Source organism: Miscanthus floridulus, chromosome 2 (genome assembly GCF_019320115.1).
Source record: "Miscanthus floridulus cultivar M001 chromosome 2, ASM1932011v1, whole genome shotgun sequence".
In the NCBI taxonomy this organism is placed as follows: Eukaryota; Viridiplantae; Streptophyta; class Magnoliopsida; order Poales; family Poaceae; genus Miscanthus; species Miscanthus floridulus.
Genome location: NC_089581.1, coordinates 47,859,895 through 47,880,127, shown reverse-complemented (window position 1 = coordinate 47,880,127; position 20,233 = coordinate 47,859,895). Strand labels below are relative to the sequence as shown.

Sequence of the window (20,233 nt, the reverse complement as noted above, 5' to 3'; positions counted from 1 at the left end):
AAAAAAAGACTAAAAGTGCATCGAATTCTATTATGGGTTTTGGTGCTCCCTCTCCCCAATTATTCAAATGATGAACATTGCGATTCACTACTACAGAATATTTATCCGTGTCGGGCGTTTTGGGTTTCCGCGGCGGGCAAACCGGTCCGCCGCCGCCGAAAGGCCACGGTAAATCGTGGCTTCCTGTGGCGGACAGCTTTGCCCGCCGCGGTTAATCGATTTACCGCGGCGGCCACATAAGAACGTCCGCCGTGGCAAATCGTTCAGGAAAAACAAAAAAAAAAACAAAAAAAACCCACACGGGCTTGGATCCGGGCCGCACTGAACCTAGATCCCGCCACCGCCGTCGATCCACCACCGTCGATTGGATCCGCCGCAGCTCCAACCCGCCGCACCGCCGGAGGGAGAGGAAGGGCCGGGGTGGGCGCCACGCCCACCGAATCTGCGCCGCCGTCGATTGGGTGGGAGGGAGACGACGCCCCGCCGTGGATCCGCGACGTCGCGGCGGGTTGGGGCCGCCCCTCCGTGGATCCGTGCCGTCGCGGCGGGTTGGGGCCGCCCCTCCGTGGATCCGCGCCGGACGGGCCACGCCGCTGCTCGCCACCGTGCGCGGAGGAGCACCCGTCGCCGCTACTCGCCACCATCGTCGGGGATCTGCAAGGGTGCAAGTGTGAGAGGGACAAGATCCACCATTGATCTGAGAGAGAAGAAAGAGGGCTCCGCACCTTGCGCCGGATCCGCCGCCGCCGCCGGGGCCTCCATGCCGGCGTCGGGGCCTCCACGCCGGCCGGAGGAGGGAGAGGAAGGGGCGCCGTCGGGGCCTCCACCGCCGGCGTCGGGGCGGCCTGACCTGGAGCGCGTGGGGAGGAAGAGAGGGAGGAGGAAGAGAGTGGGGAGGAAGAGAGGCCGACTGCGCGACAGAAACAGAGTGGGGAGGCTGACTGCGCCCCCCGAAACCCTAAGTATACCTATATATACGTGTAGACGAATATCGGGCCAGCTTGGGCCTGATGGGCCTAGGCCTTTTCTGTGGCGGGCTTTTAACGTTGTCCGCCACGGTAAATAGGGTATTTACTGTGGCGGACATCTTAATATGTCGGCCACGGTAAATCGATTTACTGTGGCGGGCAAAACTGCCCGCTGCGGTAAATAAAAAATGTCCGCCGCGGTAAATCGTGGGATTTACCGCATCGGGCAAAAATAGGTGCCCGCTACGGAGTGCAAAGTGCAACGCTGCGCATATTCGTTTGTGTAGTAGTGATTACTGGATGATATTGGAAGAAGATTGATCTCACGGTATTTGTTTTTACTTTATCTTGAGTTCTTGACTATATGAAAGTCGCAAGCAGAATCGATGCTAAGTCCATATATATTTAAGAACATCTAACAAAATACAAAATCATAGACGCCATACACAAAAAAAATCAGACACTTCACATATAGGAGAAGTGTACAAATAATGAAATACGACCAAGGTATAAACCCTTCCCTGGTCTCTTGTTTGATTTGATGATCGGTACAAACCGACCTGAGCGTGAGCGACGCTAGAGTGGTGTCCCCTTGGCGCGGCGCCCACCTCTGACCTCGGCGCTGGAGACGCTGCTGCTGCAGTGCTGAGCCAAAACCCCGGGAAATCAGGCGGCAGGCCGCCGGAGGAAATGGAGCAGCTGGTGGGAGTTCACCACCACCACCACTCGCTCTCCCCTCGGGCTCCTCGCACCCCGACCCGCCCGCAGCCGCACCCGCTCCTCCACCACCTCCCCCCGTCCAACAGGCTCCGGGATCTCCACTCCCAGATTCGCATTCACCCCGCGGTCCCCGCGGCCAGCAGGGTCCTCCGCGCCACCCCGCCCTTCTTCCTCATCCTCCTCGCTGCCGTCTACCTCCTCGCCTCCGTCACCATCTTCTCCGCCCCCACGCCGCTGCTCCGCCTCCGCTCCGCCTCTCCCAGGCCGCTGCTCCTCCCGATGCCCGCGCCGCCGCCGCCTGCGCCGGAGCTCTTTGATCTCGACGGTGGGAGCGTGCGGGTCCGCCTCACCAATGTCGGCGCCGCCGTCACCTCGCTCCTCGTCCCGGACAAGAACGGTGCGGCTTCTCTTTGGTGCCCACCTTCTGTTTGCCTGTACTGTTGCTCGGCTCTGAGTCTTTTGGTTCACGATGTTCTGCTCCCAGGGGTTCTCGCTGATGTGGTGCTCGGATTCGACTCGCTGGATCCGTACCTGGTGAGTTCTCGATGCATGCGTTTCGATTTGGAACCATTAATTAGCGCATTGCCTCGTTTCTCGGAGATCTCTGAGTTAGGAGTCTGAAGGGAGATATTTTTGTTGGTTTCTGACTTTTGAAAGTCAACTTGTGCGTGCAAGCGCTGCATATTTTGGTAGCTTGTGTGTGAATGTATCTGCGTATGTGCTAGGCCCCCTTCTTTTTCTGGCTCGTTGGTTACTCAATTATGGCGTGGGTTTTGTAATATTATACTACTAGAAGAAGATGAGCTAGTAATTTTTAAATAATTTATTTTCCTGCAAAAGTGCAGCAAAATTTATTGATTCATGTCTATAGAAACTCTGAATACTGTTATTAACTACAGTATTATGATGCCATCTCTAAAATATTTTTGCCAGTAATAAAAGCTTTTAACCTTGTATATGTAAGCTCTATCTTTAATATCTCTTACATTAAGGCATTACTCCCATCTTTTCTTGGTAACTTGGAGCATCCATTGTTTGGTTCAGTGCGGATATTAACAACTGTGCTGCCATTCCAAACTACATTGAGCGCTCAAAAGTATGAAGTGAAGTTCAAGTGTAAAAATAAACTTAAAATATGATGCCTCATTTGATTTAGTTTCGCCTGAGTGTTGCTTATAAGTTACAGCGCTAATACTGCATAACAGTTTAATGATTTTGCCTCTGACATCATTGTGGTAGGGTCTGAACTCTGAACACTAGTACCATTTGTTACATTTCACATATAGTTTTAACTCATAGCATTAAATTTGGAAATAACATTGAAATAAATTCAACACTCAGCCCCACACTTAATTTGTTTCAATATTGTTCATTACTGTAGCTTGCAGCATGAGTTTTATTTCAATGAACAGTTAAGTTGTCTTGCATGTTTTCCTATTTCTAAAATCTTTCACGCTGATGGCAGCATGAATTGGTGTTCCAGCACTTACTTTAGAAACAATAGGTGGAAGATTGTGGCTGTGTGCCTCTGCCACAAACTTCACATTTTTTCAGCTTGAATCACATTTTGCGAAACTGCATTGTGGTGGCCAGCTGGCACTGCTAGCCAAGAGTCAGCATTTAGTATACCTGGTATATAAGTAAATGTTTTTTCATTGCTTGATGATAGGATCCAGGAATTGGTATTGTTGCTGAGTTCTAAAGTTTGGCTGACATCCTTTTCTACCACTGAACCACCTTAGAAGTTAGACCTACTCCGTCTGGTTTACATACCTTTTGGATAAGAGTTAGTCAAACTTTCAAAACTTCGACTATCAATATGTTTAAAACTATTTTGCTTGGAAATGTGAAAAATCATATATGTAGATATTGTCTTAAAAATACTTACATATTCTCATAAATTTATTGGATTCTATAAATATATCAAAATACAAAATAGTGGTCCAAGGTACACATCAAAGACTATGTAATGTCCAAAACGGCCAAGTATTTTTTTGACTCGAGGGAGTACTTTGCAAGTGCAATGTCCATTAATATTAACCTTTTTTGTTTTTATCTTACTTTTCAAATGCCGTAACTTCAGTTTTTCATTTGCAAACTAACTCATATTACTTTTAAGTGTTGTAGTCTTAATTTTATGGATATCTGGATTACTGTGTGGTGTCGTGTTCCTCGACTCCTAATTAATAACAAACTTGAAACAATACATTACATCTCTTTGAGCAGTTCGCTTAAATTGCATGCTGACCACCTGCTATCCACATGTCATGGCTGGTGTGCCCATGATGGGATAAACCATAGGAAAGATGGTTGGGTGGAGTCGGCTTTGTTGGAGATGAGGTCTAGATCAAACTATCAAAGATGAGAGGAATGAACAGTCAAACACAAGAGGGGGACTACATTGATTGTTTCTTGCTTGCCTTTAATTGTACATCTCCTTTCCTAATATATGGAGTTTCTACTTGACTCGTAAGAAAGAGATCCAATCTAATACTACCAAATCTTATCTCTAACTAACCCTAAACCTGAGGGAGGCAGTGCTACAGGCCTGGCGCTACAATATGTTCCTGCTACAGTGCCAAACCAGCCCAAAGAGCACAGCTGGCTGCTCATAACATCTCATGCTGCCATTTTACTTATTCTTCCAGTGCACACAGCCACACACCACCACATTTAACAACATGAAGCCCTCCTAACCCCCTTGTTGACAGTTTTAGGTTTCACTGATGTGGTCAGAGAGCATTTTATTAACATATTGTTCTCTCTTTACTAAGAAAGCAATACTCTATTTGTTCCAAATTATAGATCATTTTAGCTTTGTTCTAAGTCAAACTTGTTTAACTTTGACCAATTTTATAGAAAAATACATCAACGTCTAGAATATCAAATTAGTTTCATTAAATTCCCCAAGATCTTGGTAGAGCCTTTATTGAACTTGTAGATTTTACTATTCTTTTCTAAAAACTTGGTCAAAGTTAGACTTAGGACAAGGCCAAAGTGAACTATAATGGAATAGAGGGAGTAGTTCCTTTTTTCATCAAGTACTCTGTTGAAAAGGTTTATCAAGGGTGGGCTAGGCACAATGGTTGTCTCCACTTATGCCCTCGAGGTCCTGGGTTCGAATCAGCCTCCTTGCAAAATAAGCAAAGACAAGGTTGCCTAGGAATTCCCTTCCCTAGAGGCCTGGAGTCCACCTAATGTGGTAGTTTTCAGTGCTGGGTACACCCTCTTACTTTGTTGATTTTTTTTTGTTTGAAAAGTACGGTTTTTTGGAATGAAAACTATTTGGAGAACTGATTCTTGTCGGCTGGGATTGTTATTCCGCAGAACTCCTTTGGATCCCCTAAACATCAAAATGACCTTCAAAAGCAACCATAGGTGGTAGGTTATCCAGTTTTATAGTTCAGGGGTTATGCGGATTTTCACGAAAGCATAGTGGGTGTGAAATGGATTTATTCCTAATTTAGGTTTGCATTTCTTTTCTGGTTTGCCCTTATATTTTAATGTACATTTTCCCCTTAGGGATTAGCTTCACAACTGTGGCTGTTGTTTATCTGCAGTTTGTAAATAGTTATTTACGTATATCTCAGCGATCAAGAATTGCTTTGGTGCTAACAGTTGGAGTCTCTTTGATCAGAATGGAACCTCACCTTACTTTGGCTGCATTGTTGGTCGAGTTGCAAATAGAATCAAGGATGGAAAGTTCACTCTAAATGGGGTGCAGTACAATCTGAGTATCAACAACCCACCTAACACCCTTCATGGTAAGGAAAATCTGTAATGTTATATTGTTATTTAAAAGTTATTTAAACATGCAAATATAAATAATAATGAAAAATGCCTTATAACAATCCTGGTACTAAATGACTTTGACAAATTGGGATGTAACTGCATATGGTATTCATTGTACAACAAAAAGGGGCAGACCCGCCGGAGGCTCCCACATGAGTGGGGTCTGGGGAAGGGATAAACCGAGCCAAGCCTTTCCCTCGCAAAATCTGCGGAGAGGCTGCTTCGAACCCACGACCTAGTGACTCAGTGAGACAGCTCTCGCCACTGCACCAGGCAGGCTAATAAATATCCACATTGTGTAGTTTGTACAAAGCTTTCAATGGGGATATTTTGTTATTGCTAAGCTATTAATTGTAGTCATACGATATAAAACTTTCAACGTCCACACTGTAAATTTCCCATTTCTCATTAAATACATTGCTGCTCTCTCATAGGATAAGACAGGTACACACTAATTTTGACTATCACCTATGCATTGATAATATTGCAAGTTACTGTCATGGAACATGTGGTACAATGATGCCAACAACTAGCAGCCACACTGTCAGGACAGGAGAAAAGGAGTTTGGGATGAGATTGATATTAATGTGTGCTTGTGTGAGCTGAGGGAGTTAAGCATGATCTGGCTTCTATGGTGGAAAAACCTGGTCTTGTGGTGGCCTGCAGCAGCAAGCCACTCTCAAAACCGGCTTCATGGGTGAAATGATCTTGCATTAAACTTGGTTTAGTGGACCCAAAGAAAAATAGTATTGTGGGGAACAAAATACTGTTTCCTCAATACTTCCTTTCCCTTGCTGAATGAAAATAACTGCTGGCTGCTCTTTATAGATCTAGGCATGGACTTAACAAGTGCACTCTAGAATTTCTCAATACCAAATCAGTGAGCTAATTAATGACCAAAATCAGTCATTAAACATCAAATATCGTAAACAAATAACTAATAGGATATAGGTAATCAAAGTAGACAGGGAGACTTATCTCGGAAGCCACCATGTGCTACAATACCCTTACCCCAGACTTATGCACAACAGCACATGACAACTGAACCCACTAAGGGGTTGGGACACAAGGAGTAACAGTTACCCTTAGGGCCAGTTGAGGTAAGGTAAGGGGTTGCCATTGCCATTTCTTTAGACAAACAGTACAAATGAATCAATCTAGTTGCAACTCAACTGCACGGTTTGAACCTCCTTTACATAATACTGAACACTTGCTGGACAAGATGTTTTTGACCAAAAGAAGGCTGGGGGAAAGCAAGTGGTTGCGCTGCTGCAGTTGAGACTCAGTGGCCACAACAACCTTGGTGCTGGCATGCTCTGTTTTCTCGGTGCCTGCTACTGAACTATATAGTCAGTTAGATGTATGTTTTTATCCAGTCTCTTATTTTGGTACATCTATTGTATTAGGGACACCTAACATCCAATACAGATGCATGTTTGCACATAGAAAGAAGAGATCTACATCACTTCGATTATTTGTGCTTCTGTTCCATTAACTAATCTAGGGGCAATACCGTATTCAGGTGGATTTAAAGGGTTTGACAAAACTGTATGGGGAGTCGCCGAATATAACAAAGGGGACAAGCCCTCAATTACCTTCAAGTATTATAGTAGAGATGGAGAGGAAGGTACTGTGACAATTACCTTCTATGAAAAATAACTGTATATACATGCCTTATTTCAATAAATACTAATGCTGTGAAAAACAGGTTACCCAGGTGATGTTTCTGTTACTGTCAGATATTCACTTCTTCCAAGTGCAACACTGAAGCTTGAGATGGAAGCCATACCATTGAACAAGGCCACACCCATCAGTTTAGCACAGCACACCTATTGGAACCTGGCAGGCCACGACTCAGGAGATGTGCTTTCACATTCGGTCCAGATATGGGGCTCTCAGATAACTCCAGTAGATCAAACCTCAATACCTACAGGCGAATTCATGCCAGTAAGTGGCACTCCCTTTGATTTTCTGACTGGGAGCAGAATTGGAAGCAGAATTGATCAGGTCCCTGGTGGTTATGATCATAATTACATGCTTGACTCCAGTGAAGTGAGGTCAGGTTTGCGACATGTGGCAAAAGTGGTAGACCCGTCTAGTTCGAGGGCCCTAGACATTTGGGCTGATGCGCCTGGAGTGCAGTTCTACACTGGAAATTTTCTTCATGGCATTGTGGGCAAAGGAGGTGCGGTCTATGGAAAGCATGCTGGCCTCTGCCTCGAGACGCAAGGTTTCCCAAATGCTGTTAATCAACCTAATTTTCCCTCAGTTATCTTTCACCCTGGTGAGAAGTACAGGCATACGATGCTGTTTGAGTTCTCTACGGAGTAATGTAACCCATGTAGATATACACCATTTTTCCTGTGTTTTCTGCTTGTCAGTAGTTAAAAACTATGGTGCAGCAGTTGTTAAATTGATTCTTGATAGGGCTGAATATATAGCAGAATGTAGCAAAATTAGTAGGAAAGATACAAATTTGACGTGAAGTAGTAGGTTACTAGGTCCGCATCTCATGTGAACCTGTTACTTGTGAGTTCAGTATAGTTCATTCAGGATTAGCAATTCTTGCATGAGGTAGGTTAACATCACATTTTCTGTTGAGAAAAACTGAATGCAAACATGATTTATTCGAATATTTTAAAACCACATGGAAAAGGAAAGTATGTTGAAAGATTAAGTTATATATGTTGTGTCTAATTGCCTTCGATATGGGACAGTACGTTCTTTCTTCAGAGTTATAACCATGAATCATGGTTGAACTGTTTCGTAGCTGGTATTCTCCCTCATTGGTTTGTAGATCCTTATTGTATTAAGCACTCCATAATGCACAGGGACATATGTCCATACACCTCATATTTAGAACTCAGTCCGTTCTCCATACACCTTTCATGCCAACTATTGCGCAATGTAGATGGCCATACGCCTGTTGTATCGCGTCTTGAAAAAATTAATAGGCTTTTTATGGAAATAACTATAAGTTCTATTTTGAGTTTGTAACCTGTTGACTGAGAAAACTTCAGAAGGCTGCACATGTAGTGAAATATTTGTTTGAATTTTGTGTGGCACCCATCCACTTCTGGGAAACAGCATCTATCTATAATGATAAATCCAAGTAAAATGAATGTTGAACTGTATTCATTTGCTAGATTTATATTTAGTGGAAGAGAAGCCTGCTTTTGATATGAAGTTGTTAGATCTGATTCTGAAGCAACAGGCAGGTGCAGCGCTGCAGCTTAATTTCAGTGGATGCAGCAATTCGTAGTGCGAGAGAGTCCTTTGTTGGAGGGACCCGGGGCACTGTCTGTTGTTTGATGCATTGTACAGTTATTCTCAGAATGTCTTTTTAAAATCTGATAAATGTATCTTTCATCAAGCCGAAATCTACGTGTGGCGTTAATGTTTTTTTTGGGCTAAATATGTTTAATGGTTAGAAGTTTCACCGGAAATAACGAGTATGTGACTATTTGTGATGCAAGAGACCATTTTCATGGTTTACGGAGAGCCAACGTTGCTTCTTCAAAAAATCAAGCAAGAAATCACATTATCCAAATGCAGGGTTGGTTAATGGAACAAAGCGGTGCATCCTCCGTCCTGCCTGTAGTGGAGAATTCAATGGAACAAGAGCAATACATTCGAAGTGAACACCAAATTTGGCTCGGATTGTGAAGCAATACAGTTCTGTCAATGGGTAGCAAAATAGATTACGAGTCTGAAACACAGACAATCAAATCAAACTACATAATATGGATACGAGTCAAACCAGTCAAAACATAGATACTTCTTTGATTTTCTCATGTACTATAGTCCTAACTCCTAACTCCTAAACAGTACTACTGCTACTATAACATAAATAACACTGAACAAAATGTCAAAAAAAAAAAACACTGAACAAGCGGAGGGGAAACCGAAAGAAACGGACGAGAAAAATGGCATCCAGTACCTAATATTGGCACAGATTTCTCCGGATCTGAATCTGATACAGAATAATAATGCAGCATATCATCCCTCTGATCAGCTAGTCCAGCTGAGGCAGAGCGTCCCCATCGTCGCCCAGAGGCCGGTACAGGACCCTGGAGGGTCGCTCCCTCCGGCCGCTGCCGTGGTCCTCGGCGACCTCCGCCGACGAGCACATCCTCGGCAAGAAGGACCCACCATTGCCTGCCACGGCATCCTTCTTCTTCTTGGGCTTCTTGCTGTTGCTGCCGCCGCCGCCGCCGCTGGCTGCAACGACCTTGCTGCTGCTCTTCTTGCCGTGGCCGCCGGCGGCGACCTCCATCCTCCGGAAGTACTCGACCTCCCGGAGCACCAGCGAGCCCACCGTGCCCTGCGCGCCGACCTCCACCGGCGCCGCCATGCTGGCCGGGGCAGCAGCAATGCTCGTGCACAGTAGTGCTTATGGGATGGCTCGCGACAAGGAAGGTCTGGCCACAAAGCAGATGATGAGGTGGCAGATGGGTCTGGTCCTTTTTGGGCGCGCGCGCAGGGAGTGCCGGAGGCGTGGTCGGACGCTACTTCAGTACCCGACGATTGGCATGCACATGCTGTCCAAATGCAAGTGGTTGGTCCTTCCGTGTGGATGCATTCGTTGGAGACAAGCAAACCATGGTCCACATGGATGGATGGATGCCCAACAGCCTATGCATAAGGGTATCTAAACCCAAAATAAATGATGCATAGTAGAAAAAATCCCTCCAACAAAGAAGGCAAAGTAGCTACCTATTTTGCGTACGAAGAGAGAGGGAACCCAAAAAAACGTCGTTCTCTCTCCACGACACAAATCCATCTCCGACATGCCGCTCGTCGGGCCGAGGAGAAGATGGCGGGGGACGCCCGCGCCGCCGGCGTGCCAGTTGGCCGCCGCATCTCCAGCCGCGCGTGCCAGGAAGGGGAGGTCGCGCGGGTTCGCATGCCGCGGCCGAGCTCCACCGCCCGCCACCGGCCGCTGCTCCCTCACCGGCCGCGCGAGGTCCCAGATCCGGCTGTGCAAGGTCCGGCTCCTCCTCTCCCCGTCACCGGCCGCTGCTTCTTCCCGGCGGCGCGCACAGGTACGACTTCTCTCCTTCCCGGCGGCGCGAGTAGGTACGGCTCCTTCCCGGCAGCGCGCGAGGTCCTTCCCAGCGGCGGCGCGAGCTCCTTCTCCATGTTCGGCGGCGCGCGAGCTCCTCTCCCTTGCCCGGTGCGAGCTCTTCCCATGGCCAGCGCGAGCTCCTTCCCCATGCATGGCGCCGTGCGCCAGTTCGCCGAGGTCTACGGGGAGGGGATTTGCGTTCTTTTCACTGTTGGAGAAAGGTAGATTTTAGGTGGGGATGCTTTCACTGTGCATGACCCAAAGGTGGCGTATTTTGGATCATCTTGGAGATAGTCTAATGGAGGGCGTCTTTGTGATGATCGTCCTGAGACTGAGACGGACATGGAGTACAGTACTGCTGCCTAAGCAAGTGATCATGCACATAATGTCACAAGACTATTAATACTAGCATATCTTCACCCATTTATTTCATTGGACGTACACGCCGTACACGACCATATATAAGCAGGTTACCAATACCACACACGCCATGAAACAACCGACAAAAACTAGCTACTCCCTCCGTTCCAAATTAATATGTCTACATACATATATTAATATATCTAGATATATAACAAAATAGATGAAAAAAAAGTCAAAACGACTTATAATTTAGAACCGAAGGAGTAGTAAACTATGTAAGCACGCACTGTAAGATCATTGACACTGGGAGATATATATATATATATATATATATATATATATATATATATATATATATATATATATAGAGAGAGAGAGAGAGAGAGAGAGAGAGAGAGAGAGAGAGAGACACACACGCATGATCACATAAATAATATATCTTCGTGCATGAATATTTTTTTTACTCAATTCTACCATTATATTCGGCCATCCAAGAGAAGTAAAGAACTACATGGTGGCCGTTTTTTTAGCAGACGACAAACTTAGAAGATCCGCTCCTTGTTTTCTTTGTGCCGTTGTAACAGTGCCAAGTGACAAAGCCAGTGCGCTGCCTTGACCTCAACCGGACTTGTGTAGAGCAATATAGTATAATAGTATATATAAAGCCGCTCTATCAGAGTCCAGACCATGGTGATGACTAAGCAGACACATTGTAGAGATGCACCGGCAAACGAGGCTGAGCTTGTAAGAAGAGTGGCTCAGCTAGTGCGAGACTTGCAGTGGATTCCTTGAGCTCGATCGTACGGACGCCAGGAGGCTTGGTCCACGTGAACCCTTACAGAAGCCTTGCGAATAGCATCACTGTAACAGAGCTGCCAAGTGACACCCCTGGGCATCCCCTCCTACCTGCGCTGAACGAGATGAACCTAAGGTCCAGCTCGGTGAGAACCACATGCTCGTTCATCATCAGGTGTCGCTCTGGCCGGAATTGGAGAGGAGCATCCCAGACGTCTGAGTTCCGGCCAAGCTCCACCCGGCTCAGAAGGACATGGCTGCCCTTGGGAATGAGGTAGCCGGAGACGACGGCGTCTTCCATGGCGAAGTGGGGCGGGTTGAAAGCAGTAGGGGTGCAAGCGGAAGGCCTCCCGTAGGCACGCTTTCAGATAGTTGAGGTGAGGGATGTCGGATTCTTGCACGAGCCTGTCCTTGCCAACCGTAGTGTCCAGCTCGTTCATTGCTTTGTGCATCACCTCTGGCTGGTTCATCATCTCCACGAGTGCCCATTCAACCGCGTTTGATGGGTTGTCAACAGTTGCAAACATTATCTCCTGAACATGACACAACATAGATGAATCGGTGACACAGAAAAACATAGAACTTTTTGTAGATAAATTAAAGGAAAACCATGGCTAGGTCTGGTGCTGTACTTCAACTACTCTCTACAAGATAATAGCTTGATCAAATCTCAACTGTTGTTTTTTATGGCTCTCTCTCACGCAGGCAACCTCTATCTTTCCTTCCTGACATGGGCCCGTCACGGATTGCAAAACTTTAGACCATAGAATCGAAATAGGCTCTAATCCTGAGTTATTATTAACCTAACTTCTGACCATGTGCATGCTAAATATTTATATATGAGTTACAACTTACAAATTATGCCAGTACCACGGAACGTAACACCAGGGATCAGTTCAGTACTGCTAACACATAAACAATATCTGCTTGTCGTATAATTAAATTGATTCAATACTAATGCATAATTCATGATATTTAAGGGGTATCTATTTTTTAATAACTCGGTGCCGAGCCAAATCCGTGTCTTGTTGTTCACAGTATTACTTTCTCCCATCTCTATGGACGATATATACGTGCATCTATCACAACTTCCCTACACTTGTTGTGAGGTGGTCAAAAAGCACACAAAAATCACGCTTGAATACATCACAGTGACTATTAAAGACCATTTCATAGTTATGTAACAAACATGTCAGGTTAGTTATGACTTTGTGTTATACACATTTAAAAAGAATAACATTAACCTTTTTATTTTAGAAAACTTACAATTTTTGTCGATCAAGACAAAAGAAACGTCATGACAAAAGTAAGTCACGTCACGTAACTATGATGTTTACTATATTTGGAATGTCATGTATACCCCGTCCATAAAAGAATGCAATTCTCGCTTTTCAAGAGGTCAAACAGTTTGAACTTTAACAAAATTTACATAAAAGTACTAACATTCATGATACAAAATAAGTAGCATTAGATTAATTATTGAATATATTTTATACTAAATTTATTTGAAAATATAAATGCTAATAATAGTTACTATAAACTTGGTTAAATTTGAACTAGTTTGACCGGCATGGATCCCATAATTGTATTCTTTTATGGACGGAGAGACTATTATTTTAGAATGTTCCCAATTTCCAAAATAAACTAATGCTTGTTCCAACTAAGGGTTTGTTTGGATAGATTAGGGCTAGTTGTTAGCCATGGTTAAAAAATAGCTAGCTAGAGAGAAAATAGAGGATAGAGATGACTTTTTTTTTTATATCTGTAGCACTTTTAGCGCCCTTGTTAGCTAGGTTTGAAGGACTAGTGAACTAACAACGGGGGTTTCGGCTAAACTTTAGCCCACCCATTAGCCTTCCTATTTGGATCCTCAAGGGCCAAAGTTTATCAATTAGTTGTTAGTCCATGACACAAACAGACAGAGTGAGTCTCAAAACTGCATGCAATTTCAAATACTCTTACACAATAAGAAGTCAATAAGAATTTACTGTAGAGAAATAATTCTGTTTGGAATGCAGCGTAGTAATTAGTAAATATTAACATATCTTACCGCTGTCTGTGCTTGTATTTCGCCAAACGATAAAAATCGTCGCCCTTGTGAATCCTGAAGAGAGACTAGCACGTCAAGAAAATCTCTGGCCTCCCTCTTGTCACCGCGTTTGCGAAGACCATCCCACTCATGGATTCTCTCTTGTATGATGGGACCATGCAATCTGTTTATAGTCTCCATTACTCTCTTGGCAACCTTCTTATGGCCGTCCGGGTCGAGGCCAGCAATCATCCACGTCCACGCAGCAGGGATGTAATCAGAGACGGAGAAGCTGTACACGTAGTTGAGCAGCGTGAAGAGCGCGTCCACGTGCGCCACCTCCTCAGGGCCTGGACCGCCGCCGCCATTGTCAGCACCCGCACCAGCAGCGACGGAGAAGTGTCGCTTGCCGAACACGAGTCTCCGTATCATGTTGCCGCAGAAATGCCGGGCTACATGGCGCACATCAACGACGCTGTTAGCGTTAGCTGATGTGCCGCTGCACTGGCTGTACACGAACCTGACGAGGTGGTCGGCCTCCTCCGCTCGCCGGCGCTGTAGCCGCTGCTCCATTGACGTGGACAGGATCTCGGAGGTGAGAACCCGCCTCATCTTCTTCCACTGCTCCCCGTAGGGTGACAGGATTGAGCCCTTGTACCCGAAGCTGAGCAGTCCAGAGGCGACCGTGGTCTCCGGGCGAGACGCGAAGACGGCGTCATTCTTTCTGAGAATCTCACGAGCTATTTCTGGGCTGGAAACTACTACGACATGAACGGCTCCAAATTAAGTGGAGGCATAGGATGTTGGTGTTCATGTCCTTGAGAAGGCCATGAATCCATTGGAACACCGGCCTCTTTGACACCACACAGTGCAGGCTGCCGATGATAGGCAACCCAGCCGGCCCTGGCGGCAGCCGGTGCAGCAGCTGTGTTTTCTTGGATGGCGTTGCTTTGGTTCGGTAGAGAAATAATAATAAAGCTAGGGCAAGAAAGGTGCAAAGTACTGTGAACGGAGGGACGACATGTGCATGGCTAGGTGCTAGTTCCAGGATTGATGATGCGTTGGAGCTCATCATATCTATTTGTGTTGGGAAGTACATGGTTCTGTGTTCAGCACAGTCTGTGGTATTTGGGCAAGCAGGCTGCAAGTTTGTGTTGATGCTCTTGTTATGCTGCTGGTGAGCCATAGGGGAGCATATATTATATATAGTACTCCTCTTGATGAAGACCCTCTCTACCCAACCTGCTTGGATTGGCTCCCTGTTGCTGTTATCCATTTTGATCGGTCTGATTTGGAACTCCTTCAATGTTAAGAAAGAAACGATTATAATGTTTTAAATAATAGCAGGATAAAGCATGCATTTAACGCTGGCCTTCTCCAGAAAATATAAAAATATATAACAGATACAAAGCAAGCTATTTCATTTAGCTGTTTACGGTAAATAATGTGAAATATACAATACATCCATACAAACATTTGACTAAAGCAAATTTCATAAACACAAATACTCAAATACATGTACAGGTTCTAGAGTAACATGTCTCCATGTCTATCACATAACATTCACTAAATTAATCAACATCCTCGTATTCACGAAACCTTCAATATTCAATGGTTTATTATACATATTTTATTAAGTAAATAGGCATATATTGTAGTCCTCTGGAAATATTTGCCTCGATTAGGATTTGTAGCGCTAAAAATATTTTATGGCTAAACCAAATAATGGAAGCCAAAGTGTTATTAGCGGCAATAGCGAAACAGTTGGCAATATCGTAGCAGTAGACCTATGAAAAAAAGCTATAGCGGGCTATTTTAACAATGAGAAGAAAAGACCAACCTAGCAAACTAATTAAGACTCCCATCCATTTGTTTGCCTCTTCGTTCACAAAGGGTAGAATGTGATATCTAAGAGCACATGCAGCAAGGGGAAAGGTCTACACAAGAAAGAAGGGAGACGAGGATGAGAGAACCAAGGACATTTGGAAGGATCTCAATGTACACTCAGTAGATTCTTCTAACATAAGCCTGGCACCTAACTCACTATTTGATCTTTGTGGACACAAGTGATTGGCACGTTCTTGTACCTCGGCACATAATATGCAAATACCGGCATTTAAAAATGTTTGTAGAGTGGATCACTTGTATATGAGCAGTGGACACTACTACAGAATGTTACTGTAGGGGCGGCTCTAGAGTCTCTGTAGGGGCGGCTGCGCCAGCCGCCCTTCCCAGGGTGTTCCTACAGAGGGTGCCTCTGTAGGGGCGGTTTCCTAACCGCCCCTGCAGTGCCCTCTGTAGGGGCGGCTGATGTTTTCAGCCGCCCCTATAGTTCCCTCTGTAAGGGCGGCTGGTAATATCAGCCACCCATGTAGTGTACTTCTGTAAGGGCGGCTGTATCACCAGCCGCCCTTGCTGTGTGTATTTATAAGGGCGGTTCAATCAAGAACCGCCCGTACAGTGGATTTTCCAGCAAAAAAAAAATAATTCAAATTCAAATCTGACCACACATATATATATATATGTGTGTGTGTGTGTGTGTGTGTGTATATATATATATATATATATATATATATATATATATATATATATATATATATATAATTCATATTCGAATCTGACTGCCACAAATATACATATATACATAAGTCACAAGACCATCATCACAAATCATAATTCACAAAAGTTCATCATTATAACATAGTTCATTATGAAGTCCATCATTACAACATAGTCTATTAAGATATCCACAAGTCCACATGCAAAACAAAGTCCAAACCGTTCCAAAGTCTGATCCAAATCATACCACAAGTCCGCATTGTCATCAACAGCCTAGGGCTAACCTATCAGTCTCCCGAAGGTGTTGGTACAGAGGATTACTACCTAAGTCGGAAAGAAGATGATGGTAAGTGCCTTTATGATACACAATCTGGTCCATTATAAAGTTGCAAAGGTCGCCGACCATCTCTAAGAGCTCGTCATCCTTGTATGGGTTCCTTCTCGTGTCTTTATCTTTCTCCAACTACAAGAGAACAAGTTTAGGTTTACTATATCACAACATATGCAAACTTTTCATACTACGAGCGAAGAGGTTCAAACTTACCAGATTGGGGTTTCTGTTGTAGCCACCGATGGTACTCATCATAATACATGTGTAGTATCCACAATGTAGACTCCCAGGCTTCTGCTTGGGGCACTGTGTGTTTTGCATATGGAGATGTTAAGTAATGCTATTGACAGACACGTAATATATGGAGTACCAAAGTAAATGACACTTACCGCACATAGAGTTTTAACATACAACTTTTCCTTCCTATTTGGATGATGCCTCCCCTTATGTTTCTGGACATAGTGCCTGAATGCCCTGTTCCAATGGTTTAGGAAATGCAACTTGTTAGTATCCCACATTGAACCTTACAAGTATGTATACAAACATAGTAGCTAAAATGAGGATTGTCAATATGTATATGTCTTGACAATCATTATGAAGTCTTTGTATGTCTTGACTGGGAAATCTGCTGAATCAAAGACCCATGCCATGCTATGTGAGAGCCAGACGCCTATGCAAATCCAGTGATCGCTGCATGAATTTAGTCATAGAAGGAACACATAAGCTCTTTTGCATCGAATAAAGTATATTGAACAAAGCTAAGTATACAGTCGAACTTACTTAAAGTGGTATGGTATCCATATATTATCGTGTTGTTGGAGATTTTTAAAACATAGGGCAATATATGCCGCAACCTTGAGGGACTCTTCCAATATTTTCTTGTTCCTGATGTCCTCTTTCTTCTTAAGTGTCTTTCCAGCTCCTAGTTCTTTGCAATCTAGTTTCCACTTTTTAGGGTAATTAAAATTTGTTGATGCTATAGGTGAAGGGTCTATATACCCATGTTTCAGAGCTAGCATCTTTTTCACAAAGTCCGCTTGCATTCTACAAATCACGGCGCGGGTTAGTTACAACAAAATTAAAAGATTACATTCATATCATATCGAGAGGGCAAGGACTTACAGGCACCATATGTGAATCAGATTCATTTCCATTCGTCCGAGGTGGAAGCATGCCTGGATATCCTTAAACTCAACGGTAATTTGCCCACCTGGGGCTCCAAATGTGCCGGCAGGGATCCATGCTTGTAAGATTTCTAGTTCTGTTATCTGAGCACGCAAGTACCAATCGTGGAACTTTCTCATTCCACGTGGCAAGCACTGTATGACTCGGTTTGGTAGGAAGTTCTTGCCTTTTTCATATTTATCCGGGCAATCATCTGACCATTTGAGGTTATCAACAGCTGGATACTTGTTAAACCCTTTGTGCAGTTTGCTAGTGGTGCCCTCCTCAGAAGCTGGTGCTCTGAATTCTTTTACTTGGTTCTTAGGCTTGAACTGGTCATGAGCCATCCACTTGTGCACCGACGAGACGTCATTAATGCCCACATACGATGGCCTTATCTTGATTGGGATTTTGTTTCGAGCTTCCCATTCGGGCACGTCCTTGTCAACTTGTGCATCACCTGCTCCAGGGGCCACTTGTTCTTCACGTATCGGCTGTTCATGAGGCAATTGCTGTTCATGCGACACTTGTTGTTCATGTATCGGCTGCGCTTGTTGATAAGAATGTTGCATCTCATCATGCCTTTGCTCGGTACGAGGTGGAGAAGGACATGGCATGTCATCATGCCCATGCTCGATACGAGGTGGAGAAGGATGTGGTATGTCATCATGCCCTTGCTCGGTACGAGGTGGAGAAGTCTCTAGCGTGTGGTGGTCATGGTCATGGGCCGGTGAGTATACCTCCCCGTCCTCGACGGGTCGCTCCCGAGGATGAACTTCAGTCGGAGTTGGCGAAGACTCGGTCAATACAATGTCCCGTCTATGCCAGAGGATGAACTGGTTCATGACGTCTCTGAGTAACATGAGCCCCTCGGGAGTAGGGTGTTCTATCTTCCAAGTCATGAACTCGGGCTTCATGGTATGCACCTCGACCCGAGTGTAATCCTGCGGGATGTCCCTATTGTGCCACGTGCCGCCCGGAGGATGTGCCACTCCTGTTGCCACCTCAATGATCACGTTTTGCCTGCCCATCGGAACCACCAATTTACAACTGGTTGGCGCCCGTATGCGATCGACGGGGGTTCCGGTTGCATTGGAACCTTGACTGCTGGGAACATCCGGAGGGCTGCCAACTACCACCAGTTCTCTAGGTGGCCCCATTGGTGTCTATGGCTCCATCGTAGATAGTCCTTTCTCCACCAACATCTTTTCAACTAGAGCCTTCACTTGGTGCTCAAGATTAGACTCTCGGTCTCTACCATGTTTCTTGTACATGTGCCTCTCCTCTACGAATCCGTGCTTCCAGGACATCCTCTTCCCTAGCCCCCTGGTGCGTCCTGTGTGCTCGGGGTTTCCCAAGGCAACGGTAAGCTCGTCCCTCTCTCTGGAAGGGTTGAATGCACCCTTCTCCTTGTCTTCAGCAAGTTTCAGTATTTTTGATACTACCTCTCCGGTCTCCGGCTTAGCAAACTTGAGGCTACTACCGGATGAATCGACACTCCTCGTGTATATCCACTGTTTAAGGCGTGGCTTCAACTTTGGCATTTCCGTATTCCCGGCAGCTTCGGCCTCTGCGTCCATCTTCCTAAAGACCTCTTGCTTGCCAGCATAGCCACCGGGGCCTAGACGAGGGTAGTGTTGGTTCTTCTTCGCCTGCTCGTTGTTACGGGCACTAAGGGACAATGATGCCTCTGAAGTCTTCTCAGCCACGAGCTCCACCCATTGACTAGGAGTTATGTTGCCATACTTGTGGAAAGGAGTTAACTTCTGTTGGATAAAATTCTTGTTCAGATCTGACCGCCAACGTCGGAAGCTCTGCCCCATTATCTTAAAAGCATTTTGTTGTACCAACTCGTGCGTTCCCTCCGGAAACCTGAAGTTCTACTTCAGCTTCTCCCATAGGTCTACCTTTTGGCTCATAGGTACAAGATTCCAGCTACGGATAGCTGGGTTCAACTTATCTCTAACTACAAACCCGATGTGATTACGGAATTTCACCCTGTATGTATATGGCTCAAGGATCTGCCCGTCTGGTCCGACCTCCGTTATCACATAGCATGCCTTGTCATGATATTGGTTTGGCTTTCTAATCCCCCCTCGTTTCCTCTTTGGCTGGGCAGTCTCAGTCGTGGTTGTGTCCTGAGGTTGTGGAGCGGAGGCCTCATTGTGAGTACCTATGGCTCCTTCCTCTGATCTCCTTTGCCCCGCTACGTATTGTCTGGCAAGACGAGCCAGAGGCCGACGTCGTCTTTTCAGAGGTTGAGTAGGGACGACCTGTGTATCCGGCAGGTCAAAAGTGTTAGCAGAGGTAACATAAAGCCATATCATTAGCCAAATTTACAAGCTACTAAGGCTTTATCCATACCTCGTCGTTTGGATCAAAATCCTTGTCCAACTCGTCCTCCATTGGCCTCCGTCTGGGTTCTTGCATATCCCCCTGATGAG

The 20,233-nt window shown here is 45.2% G+C and overlaps 2 protein-coding genes, 1 long non-coding RNA gene and 2 pseudogenes across 3 annotated transcripts; 1 reads left to right on the top strand and 4 right to left on the bottom strand.

The window, feature by feature from the left end:
• The first annotated feature begins 1,529 nt into the window (after positions 1–1,529).
• Positions 1,530–8,028, top strand: LOC136538708 (uncharacterized). The gene is made up of 5 exons (XM_066530671.1): positions 1,530–2,085; positions 2,173–2,222; positions 5,326–5,452; positions 7,003–7,107; positions 7,189–8,028. The coding sequence occupies exons 1-5, from the start codon at positions 1,659–1,661 to the stop codon at positions 7,809–7,811; spliced, it is 1,332 nt and encodes a 443-aa protein (XP_066386768.1). The 5' UTR covers positions 1,530–1,658; the 3' UTR covers positions 7,812–8,028.
• A 1,136-nt stretch (positions 8,029–9,164) lies between these two features.
• Positions 9,165–10,896, bottom strand: LOC136538707 (uncharacterized). The gene has a single exon (XM_066530670.1). It carries the CDS (start codon positions 9,832–9,834, stop codon positions 9,496–9,498), a length of 339 nt encoding a protein of 112 aa, XP_066386767.1. The 5' UTR covers positions 9,835–10,896; the 3' UTR covers positions 9,165–9,495.
• A 712-nt stretch (positions 10,897–11,608) lies between these two features.
• On the bottom strand, positions 11,609–14,921 carry LOC136536494 (tyrosine N-monooxygenase-like; annotated as a pseudogene).
• A 1,655-nt stretch (positions 14,922–16,576) lies between these two features.
• LOC136538706 (uncharacterized) lies at positions 16,577–17,104 on the bottom strand. The gene is made up of 3 exons (XR_010779437.1): positions 17,015–17,104; positions 16,839–16,931; positions 16,577–16,757 (listed from the first exon to the last, which is right to left on the bottom strand). It is a non-coding gene; the product is annotated as an uncharacterized lncRNA (long non-coding RNA).
• A 120-nt stretch (positions 17,105–17,224) lies between these two features.
• LOC136536493 (uncharacterized) lies at positions 17,225–19,612 on the bottom strand (annotated as a pseudogene).
• Positions 19,613–20,233: the final 621 nt, after the last annotated feature.

Excerpts from the sequence above, each read along its gene's own strand:
- LOC136538708 (XM_066530671.1), top strand. The coding sequence starts at position 1,659 with ATGGAGCAGCTGGTGGGAGTTCACCACCACCACCACTCGCTCTCCCCT. Across the intron at positions 2,223-5,325 it reads ACTCGCTGGATCCGTACCTG|AATGGAACCTCACCTTACTT; the intron begins GTGAGTTCTCGA and ends CTCTTTGATCAG. Across the intron at positions 7,108-7,188 it reads TAGTAGAGATGGAGAGGAAG|GTTACCCAGGTGATGTTTCT; the intron begins GTACTGTGACAA and ends TGTGAAAAACAG.
- LOC136538707 (XM_066530670.1), bottom strand. The coding sequence starts at position 9,834 with ATGGCGGCGCCGGTGGAGGTCGGCGCGCAGGGCACGGTGGGCTCGCTG.